Source organism: Haliaeetus leucocephalus, unplaced genomic scaffold (genome assembly GCF_000737465.1).
Source record: "Haliaeetus leucocephalus isolate CR32 unplaced genomic scaffold, Haliaeetus_leucocephalus-4.0 Scaffold656, whole genome shotgun sequence".
NCBI classification, from domain to species: Eukaryota; Metazoa; Chordata; class Aves; order Accipitriformes; family Accipitridae; genus Haliaeetus; species Haliaeetus leucocephalus.
In genome coordinates this window covers 6959852-6969925 of record NW_010973092.1, presented here as the reverse complement: position 1 = coordinate 6969925, position 10074 = coordinate 6959852, and the positions used below count along the sequence as shown (strand labels likewise).

Sequence of the window (10074 nt, the reverse complement as noted above, 5' to 3'; positions counted from 1 at the left end):
CTAGGAGGTGCAGGGGGCCCCCGAAGGCAGCCCCCCCTGCTTCAGCCGCAGGCTGCTGGTCCAGCCCCGGGGACAGAGGTTGAAGCTGTGGATGCCCGGGCTTTTGGCCCCCGAGTCTTCGGAGTCGAGGGAGACGTCCGAGTCCGTCGGGGACCGGGAGGTGCAGCGCTTGGCCGAGGATCGCCCACCCACCACGGGGGATGGCAGGGGACTCTTGGGGCTGGGGGACAGCCCGGGGATGGGGCAGGAGGACACGCTGGGTGACAGCAGAAGCCGGCGACCCTCTGCCCAGGAGGCACGGGGCATCCCGGGAGAGGCACAAAATTGGGGGCCATCCGCCCGGGGCGATCGCAGGGGACTTTTGTGGGTGGGCGAGGGGCTGCCCAGGCTCCCCGGCACGCTGCCGGCAGCCTGCAGTGCCGGGGCTCTGGAGCTCTCCGGCCGGGGGGACTGGGGCAGGCTGGGGGGGCCAGCAGGGATGGGGGTGAAGGGTCGGGAACCCTCCGGCCCCACAGCTTTGGGAGAGGAGCTCTTCCTCCGGGCAGCGTTGATGATGTTCCTGGCGAGCCGCGCTTGCATCTGCCGGCTGGCCCGAGGGTCGGCGTCCTGCCGCAGCGGGGACAGGGACCTCTCGCTCCACGGAGGGGATGTGGGGGGTCCCTCGTCCAGCTCAGGCACCGAGGCCGGGCTGGCCCAGCCGTCCAGGCTGCCCGGGCGCCGCACCGGCCGGGGCGTCCAGGTGGGCGAGGCGGGGAGGGACGGCCGCCTTTCCTGGAGGGGGACAGAGAGCGGGTTAGTGCCGGCACCGCTCGGCGGGACGAAAAGGTCAGGGGCAGGATTGGTGTCGGGGCGAGCTTCATGCTGGCTCAGCCCCGTGGGAACTGGGGATGCCTGCTCGTGCGTTGCACCCCCTGCAAGGTCCCCCAAAATGCATTTGCCTCTGCACCCCCCCTCACCAGCTGAGGAAGCTGGGGCAGGCTGAGCCTGCAATTAGTCATCCTTGCCCAAAATAGGACCCAGGACCTCTCACGACCTGCAGCTTCCTAAAGCCTCCCTCTGGGTGACACACGGAGACCCCCCCCACCCTGCGCCGCCCCAGGGGTCCACCAACCAGCAGCTGCTCCCCAGCCAGCAGGAAAGAGAAGAGCCAGGTCTGACAGCGCAGAGAGTGTATTCAGAAAGAGGGGGGAAAAAAAAGAGAAAAACGCAGGAGAAATAAAAGCACAGTTGAAAGGCAACTCGTTACCGTGGGGAGAGCGGCAGGAGTGAGGGATGGGCAGAGGCAAGGCTGGACCACGAGCATCAGGCTGAGCATCACCCAGCGGCCCTGCCCTCCTCTGCCCGGCACATCCCTCGCTCCTGGCCGTGCCAAGCAGCTCTGCCTGTCCCCAGCTCCAGCACCAAGCACGGGGAGGGACAGGGACCCCGCGGTGTCCCCAGTTTCGGCACCATGGGGCTCTGCCATTCCCCCGGGGATGTGGCTCTTCCTCCGCAGTGTGGAAGCAAACGAGGACAGATCCCGAAGGAGCAGCAGAAGAAACAGGAGCAGGCACAGTGAGGCAGAAAGGCGGTGTGTCCTCTCTGGGTTTGCTTTGGTAGGAGGCCGAGAGGAGCCGGCAGGACAGAGGGGCTGCAGGTGAACGGGCAGAGCCAGCAGCTGCCGGTTATGAGAGCTGGAAAGGCAGGAGGCAAGGAAAGGACGGAGCCAGAGATGCAATGCTCCATACAGTTTCCAGGCGAGAGAAGAAAGCAAGCACCGGCGGCCCCTCGGGATGGGCAGGCTCCTGACGGCTCTTTGGGATCCCGCAGGCTCCATGGCCCCGACTCCTGCTGCCACCCCGGGACCCCTCGGCTCCCATTACACCGGGGGGCTCGCCCCTGTCCTGGCACTGCAGCCTCCCAGCTACTTCTTTTTTCTATTTCCTTTTCTTTTTTCCCCCTTTTTTGTGGTTGGTTCGGCTTTTGGAACGCCCATGAGCAGTTAGGGAGGACTTGGCCAGCGGAGGGAAGCCTTAAGCCCCCGTGTTTTTCTCTCCACCACCTCTACTTGTAGTAAAAAGAAGGTTTCCACACCTGCGGCTCGATGCCGGCATTCCTGGTGGAGTAGGAGGGCCGGGGTGCCTGGAAGCCTCCCTTTGCTCGGGGCGGCAGCAGGCGGCACGGGGAGGCCAGCAGCACCTCGTTCGGGGCTCCGGGACCGGCACGGCTGTCATGAGTCAGGGGCAGAGCCCCGGTGGCACCAGGTAAGGGGCTGGAGGTGGTCTGGCCGGCACCGGGCACGGCGGGGGGATGCCAAACGGGGGAAGGAGGCAACGGAGAGGTCGGGCAGGAGGTTTGCTGGGAGTAGGGGTAGGCGTCGGGAAGAGAAGGTCTGGGTGGAGGCATCTCCCGGGGCATGGACCTCGCTGGCCCCTTGGATGGAGAGAGGATGAAGAGTGAAGACTGGAGCTGGTAGGGCTGGTGCTTGGAGATCTCCAGCTCTTTCTGGGAGACCTCATTTTCCATCAGGTTGCCGCCGTACAGAGATGCTGGGGGGGTTTTGGAGGGCCTGGAGGGACTTTTGGAGGGGTGTCTGGAGACCATGGGCGACAGGCAAGCGTTGGCGTCGTACCTCCAGGAGGGAGGCAGGGACATGGTGGGCGACGGGGACCGCAGCAGCTCGGGCTGGGAGGGAGCCTCGATGATGAACTTCTCCATCCTGGACTGCCGGCGGGCGAAGAGCTCGGCCCCCTTCCCTCTCGCTTCACTGAGGTTGTGGGTGGGCTGCGGCTTCGGCTTGGGCTTGATGGTGGGAGACTTGAGGCAGGAGGACCACGCCGGAGCATCGTCGGCTGGCAGGAGGTGCTGCCCGCCCCTGGCCATGCTGTTGGGGACAAAGTTGGAGGCTTCGGCCCCGAGGGCGAAGGGCTCATCTTCGGCACCGGGCTCCCCCTGCTCTTTCTGCTTCTTCCTGCTGTCCGCGCTCTGAACCAGGTCCAGCAGATCGGGGTTGGGGCCCAGCTTCGGCTTCTCGACGAAGGTGAACATGGACTTTTTGCCGCCTCTACGGGCGGCCGACTCCTCCAGGATCCCTGTTTTGGGCAGAGGGTTCGGTCCACTCGCCCCACAGCTCAGGGGGGGACCTGGCAGCATCTTCTGCTCCCGGGGGGGATACAGAGCCGAGTAGGCAGGGGGGGAGCGGACGCGGGTGAGCGGCGGGGGGCTGCTCAGGGTCTCCGCGTAGGTGGGCGGCGGGGGCAGCTCGGTGGCAGGGGGTCCATCGGCTGGCTGACCACTGGCGGGGGATGACTGGGTGCCAAAGGGTCTGGCCGTCCGGTTCTTCACGGGCTTGGGCTTGGCCAGGGTGAGATGGACCTCGTAGTACTGCCGGCCCTGCACCCCATTCTGCCGCTGGCTGGCGGGGGATGCCGTCCCGGTGGCCGTCCCCACTGGTGCGCTGGGCACCTTGCTGGGCACCTCGCCGGGCACCTCGCCATTCTTCCCCTCCTTGGGGCTCTGTGGCAGGGCAAGAGCTGCTGTTGTGCTCAGCCCCGCAGGGGCTCCTGCAACCCCAAGCCCCCCTGCCCTGCTCTCCATTCTGCTGGCCATCCCCTCCTGCACGCCGTTGGTGGCAGCTGATGCCATGTTCTCCTTCAGGTAGATGCTAAGCGGGACCTGCTGGGCTTCGGCAGGTGTCTCCCGGCACGGGGAGGTGTTCGCCTGCAGCCCTTCTCCCAGGGTGCCGGGCTGGTCGGGCTCTGGCTTTGTCCCCTGCCCCTCACCCTCCTCCATGGCTGCTTGCCGAGGCCGGGGAGCGGGGGTCAGTGGCAGCCCCCCGCCATGCCCGGCCCCGGCGAGCCCGTCAACGCGCTGCTTGCGGCGGTTGAAGAGCAGGACTCCCTTGGAGCTGGGGCTGGGTGCCGTGGTGAGCTGCGCCGCGATCCTCCGGCTCCGCGCCTTCGCCTCCTTCAACTCCTTCTCAGAGAGGCTGGCGCTGCGGGAGAGACCTGGACAGAGGGGAGAGGGGAATTAGGGGAGACTCAGCGGGGATGTGGGATCTCAGCTCTCCCCACCCAGGACCAGCAGCCCTTTCTCCAGGTATCCCCTGGCATCCCAACCCCTTCCCCAGCAGCTGGGGGAAGGCAGGAGCTTTGCTCTGGGGCTGGGGTACACAGGGGGGATAACGCAGTCCAGGGGTGATGGGATGCTAAGCTGCAGCTCTGCGTGCCGAGGGGACAGATGGCAAAGCCCAGGGGACACCCAGGGGCACTCAGGACCTTTCCTCCTGTCCCACTGCATATTTCGGCTGGGCTCTGCACGCCCACCACGGTGACCAGTGACCGTATGGGAAAGGAATTTCTCCAAGGGCTTCAGCAGGTCTCAGGTTGCAGTTCACATGGTTTTGGCCCCTGGCTCAAACAGGCAGCGGGCAGGGAAGGGGCGAGCACGTGTCCCCTGGCCCCTCGCCCCAAATCCCAGCACACTCAGCCCCAAGAGGGCAGGAAAGCAAACCCAGCGTCAGCTGGGAGATGCCAGCCCACCATAACCTCATGGCAAGGCCGGTGGCCAGCCCCATCTGGGGACTGATTTATAGAGCAACACGAGATGGCAGCAGCCGACAGAAGCTGTGCAGATCCTGACCCGCCGGACACAGACACAGCCCACAGCAAGGAACCAACCTCATGCCTTGGGAGCCTATGCAAGTGCTAAAAGCAAAGTGCTAAAGCCCGGCGAAAGCCCCGTGGTGAGCAGCCGGAGTGCTGCTGGGCTTCTTGTGTGCTGGCCAAAAGGTCAGGGCACCAGCCCTTCCCGAAGGCCAAAAGGATGTGGAGCTGCCGGGAACGCGTTTTCTCAGGGTGAGCAATTTCCTACGAGCTTGCCCTGAAGCACCCGTGGGAAGGGCAGCGTCCCCGGCCCTGCCAAGGCCACTGCTCGGCGACAGACACCGGTGCAGAGCATCAGCATCACCCCAGCACCCACCAAGGATGCAGCCCGCTCCCCAAAGGTGCTGCTGGGATGGCTGTGATGGGGTGGCCCCACTCCGGGCTCAGCAGGGAGGTGGGTGGCCAGGGCTGCCCACCCCAAGCCCCACTCCTCCAGGCACCACCAGTGCCCCCTCTCCTTCCCTTCCCACCTTTTCCCTTCCCTTCCCTTCCCTTCCCATCCCTTCCCTTCATGTGTTTCTCATTTTCTTGCCTTCTGTGCCGCTTGGGAGCCTTCCAGGATATTTTCAGCAGTGGCTCAGCCTACCAGTGAAGGAAGGGATGGATGACTAAGCCAAATCCTTCCAGCGAGCCCACGGTGAAGCAGGAGGGCTGCTGCAAGTTGGGCATCTCCTCTTCCTCACCCTTCATCCCTCCCACCTCCTTCAGCACCCAGCAAGTCCCTGCCCTTGCTCCAGCACCACCAAGGTGTGCAGGATGGCCCTGCTTCCCTGGAGGGGCTGGAGAGGAGGAGGAGGGTGGATGAAGCCTTTGGGCTGGCCGGCAGGAGGGTTTTGGCTGGGCACAGGGGAGAGGAGGCACAGATGCCAGTGGAAACTCTCTCCTGGAGACAAGGAGCCCGTCCGCAGTGGCGATGCCAGCAGCCAACATCTCCCCCAGTTAGCGCCCGGCATTGTTTAACGCCCCATTTCTATTTGTTTTGGCGGCGGCACAGAGCGGGGCCGTGGTTTCCTCCGGCCGGGCTGGCTGGAGGGCGGCCAGCACCGCGGCTCCCACTCCACGGGGTCGCCCTCGCCGCCTTTATCTTCGAAACAGAGGAGAAAAACGGCCAAGGAGCCGTTGAGAAACAAGCCACAGGCTCCAGATGTCTGTGAATTTTGTGCTCCAAGCCGAGCATCCTCGCTTCCTCGGAGGCTGAGGCCGCCTAAGAAGCCGAGCTCTCGGCGGAGCCATTTCACAGCCTCTCGCTCTTGCTACTGCTTTTTAACAGCAACCGAGGGGCCCTGGGGGATCTCCTCCATGCTGGAGGGATGACTCAGCTCTTGGCCAGCCCATTCCTGCTTGGACTAGCCGCCGGATACACTCCTGCATAGCCAGGACCAGTGCCGGGATTCGTCCCCCGGGATTTTGCCCCCAGGTATCCCCATCCCTTGCTGCCGTCCCGGGCACAGGCATCCCTCCAGGCCAGGGGGTGCTGCCGGGTGGGAGCTCCCTGCCTGAAATCCCCCACTTGGCATCTGTTCCCAGCATTGCCTTGTGGACCCCCATCCCCTATGCTTTTCCAGCAGCCCCTCTGCCCCTGCCCACCTGGTACCCACCATTCCCAGGCTGCTCCACCCAAGCCCGCTGGAAACAAATCCCTCAGAATACTAATGGGGATACTGGGGGTAATAATTGCTCTTCACATCCACTGTTTATCACACGGATAGAGAGCACCAAAGCCTCCGGCAGGCCAGAGGAAATTGCAGAGAACCACCCTGTACACCGCCCTGCTTGCACAGCCGCACACAGCCCAGCGGACAGACAGACGGACGGACCCTGCAGCCCGGCTCTGCAGGCACTATTGCAAATGTGGCTCATCATCGCTCAACCGAGGGTGACGTGCCATCCCCAGCCAAAGGACAGGGACCACCTCCCTTCCCTCTCTCTGCTCCAGCCTGAGCTGCAGGGTGAGGTTATTCGACCTGGTGTAAGAACTTTTACCCATCTGCCACAGTGACCTGCACCCCGTGCTCCCCTCCCAGCTGCCAGGAACGTCTCTTAATCCTTCCCTGCCATCCCCTGCCAGCTGGGGAGCCTCAGGTAGGCTCCAGCTGGGTGCTTCTCCCCAGCCCCAGGCTGACGGGAGGGAGCTCAATGCACTGAAAATGTCCAGGTGCTGGGGAGGAGGAGGAGGGGCGCGGGGCCGAAGGCAGCCCAAGCAGCGCGGGGAGGAGGAGAAAGCAAAACTATGCGCAGCCAAGGGCGCCAGGGGCTCGTGCAGCACTGGAAACCGGCTTCCGCCCATTAACAGGAGTCCAGTCCAAAATCCAAAGGGTGACTGGCTCTTCTCGTGCTCTTCCACTCTTCCTTCCTTCCTTCCCACGCCATGCACCGGCTTGCCACCGCGCTGCCCTTCGGGAAGGAAACGTCTCCCCTCTCCAAATGTCCCGGCTTATTCCAAGAACAATGAATCCAGCCCTGCCAGCCCTGTCTGCTGCTGCGTCCCTCTGTTGGGGGGTCCCCCGGCAGCCCCCAGCCCTGCGGTCCAGGGATACTGGGGAAGGAGATGCTCCCTGTGCCATGCAGGACCGCTGGATTCCTGGCACATATTAGCAGCCGGCCACTGGCCACCAGCTACTGTTTTGGTGCAAGGCACTTCAGCTCCAGACAGAGGAGCCTATAGATCTCTATCTATATATTTATATAGGCACTTGCTCCATTGGTTTCCTGTAGCTCCAGGAATGACTTCCAGCAACATCCCCCAAATGCAGAGCTTAACAGCTTCTTACCAAGCTGTCAGTCATCCTTCCCGCAGCATGTACTGTGCTGTCTCCTCCAGAGTGAGGATGACGAGGGTGATGAAAGGCATTTTTGTTGCTCTCGCCTCTTGGCCAGATGGGAAAAATAAAATTCCTTCCAGCTCAACTTTCCATGCAAAGATGGGTCCCCCCGCACAGTGCTACTGCAGAGTGTCTGAAGTCCAGCCAGCAAAGGCTGGAGTCACCATCTGACCCCAAATGTTGGTTAAGGATGTATCAGACCCTGCCTGTGGCCCACCCTGCCCTGACATGGACTCCAAGAGCTGGGATGAGACGAGGATGTGGCCCCAAATTGCAGGGAGGGGAGATACCCCCGGGCTCTCTCAGCTGACAGATTCAGTGGAAGTTGCTGGTCTTGACGTGGCCGGGATGTCACAAAAAGAAAAACAGCAACTTGGAAGCTGTCACCTTGCAGGGGTGGGTGGCTGCGAGCACCGGGCACGGTGGTGAGAAGTCCTTGTATGGAGAAGCCAAGAGGTACCAGGGTCCCGATGGGGCCGGCGGGATGCAACAGGCCATGTGAAATCTTGGACTCAGGGCTGGCAGGCAACTCCAAAACCTCTGATTTGGGCTCTCTGTCCCTAGCTTGCTCCTGGGTCAGACGCTCGCCCATCCCAACGCCGCAGCCCACCTTGACCAGCTCGCAGGATGATGCTCACGATGTCCCACTGGGCCAGGCACAGCACGGACCAGAAACCCCAAATCCACCTTCGCACAGCGCAACAGCCGCTATCCATAACACGCAGGCGCTTTTCCCCCTTTCCGACTATTTCTTGGTCTGCGGTGAGTCAACCCAAATGGTGCCTCTTACTGGCAAAATCCCATTGGCAAAACCCAGCATTAAACTGAGAGAAACCCCATCTCTCCAGAGGGACACACGTTGCTGCTGTGCCACCTCCCTGCCACAAACCCGAACACACATCTACAGCCGGGAAGTGCTGGGGAGGGGGAATCCAGTGTTTTCACCCAAACATTGAGGGCTTTGGACACCGAGGAAATGTAAGCAGGTTTTTTTGGCAGAGAAGGCAGCTGGCCTTTTGCCCCAACTACAGCTGTGCAGGATTTTTTACAATGCACACTAACTCACACACATTTAAGTCTGCGCTTCCCTCCAGCTCCCAGTTATCCCAAATAATCTGCTGCTAGGAAAACAAGGAGGGTAGCACAGACAGGCAGTCGAGCTAGCTAGAAACAGATACGATTGAAACATACGGTTAAAAATATGACTATTTTCTGCCTCATTCCCAGCTTCCAACCCTCCTGTACTGCAGATATAAAACCTCCATGAAGTTTTTATCCATGCTGGCCTTGCAGACCCGAAAAGCCCCGGCTCAAGCGGTGGGTGCCATGGTGGGAGCAACCTCGCCTGCCTGGCAGGACGCACCGTGCTGGGCCTCTCCTCGCGGACGCCTTTGCCAGTGACAAAATCTGGCACAGTGAGAAAATTCGATGCGCTTGCAAGTTTTCTCTGCGCTCTGTTCGCAAGGGCTTTGCTGGATTTGGAGCTGTTTGCCTCCCCACGCTCCTCCCGGCTCGCAGCCGTGCCCCTGCTTTGCCCGGCGCTCAGCACCCAAATCCTGCCAAAAATGGCCCCGCGGTCTCCATGCAGCAAGCCCTGGGGCACCCATCTCCCACCTGGGGAGAGGAGGAGAAGGGGCTGGGGGTTAAATTTTAATGGGGACTGGCTGCCCCTGCCCCAGCCTCACTTCCCCGGGGCACGCCAAGCCGAGGGGATACAGGGAGCAGCCCCAGCCCTGCGTGCATCCACACTGGGGAAGAAGAGGCTGCTGCTACTGCAGAAGTGGAGGCAGCACCTTCCCCCAGCCAGCCCAAATTAAGCTTTTAGCTTTGCAAAAGGAGGCTGGAGCTGGGCAGACCTCCTCCAGGCTGCCTTGCCATCCATCTGCCCGGCACGCAGCAGAGCCAGCCCATCCCGTGGCCGGGTACAACAGGGACCCCATCCCGCCTGGCAAGCGAGTCCCAGCCCCTCTGTGCCCGCTGGTGCTCGGACTCGCCGTGACACATCCCAGGCTGCTGGGGTCCCAGTGACAGCCCCGCCGGGCTGGTGCCACGAGCCGAAGGTGCTGGCCTGGTGAGAGAAGGTCATCTGGCTTGGCTTGTCCCCGTCAGATGGACCGAGCGGGGAGGGGAGCGGGACGAAACGGGGCCTTCGCCTGTCCCTTGCACAACCCGTAAGGGATCCATCCCGCTGGCTGCCAAGCCGGAGGGACAGACCTCGTGTCTCCAGCACGGGGTGGCATGGCCAGGGGAGATCACGTCCCCATCGCAGGGGACGGGGGGACATTGCCTGGGAAGACACTCTGCAGAGCTGGGAGGTACGACCCTGCCAAGACCCCCACGTCCCCCCACTGTTCCTCCCATGCTGCACACCAGACCCCCGGGTGTGGGCAGAGGGAACCATCACCCTCCTGGCTAATTTATAGAGAGAGAAACCCCGCTTAGCCCCCATCTCCCGCCCCGGGCTCCACTCGCCTGCCCTTCACCCACCATCAGCACCCCACGGGGGGGTTCTGGGCATGCACTCCCGGACCCCCAAGCACCCCAGGACCCCCTATGCACCCCATAGGCCCCCCACCCCCCTAACCCCACCCGTGCACTACCAGCCCCTG

At 62.8% G+C, this 10074-nt stretch overlaps 1 protein-coding gene across 1 annotated transcript in view; it reads right to left on the bottom strand.

The window, feature by feature from the left end:
- Nucleotides 1–10074, bottom strand: part of SYNPO (synaptopodin) — a 13380-nt gene continuing 3306 nt past the window's right edge. The window contains exons 2-3 of the mRNA XM_010579209.1: nucleotides 2074–3986; nucleotides 1–771 (exon numbers count right to left, since the gene is read on the bottom strand). Of these exons, the coding sequence (XP_010577511.1) occupies nucleotides 1–771; nucleotides 2074–3986 (2684 nt within the window). The remainder of the gene's footprint in view (nucleotides 772–2073; nucleotides 3987–10074) is intronic.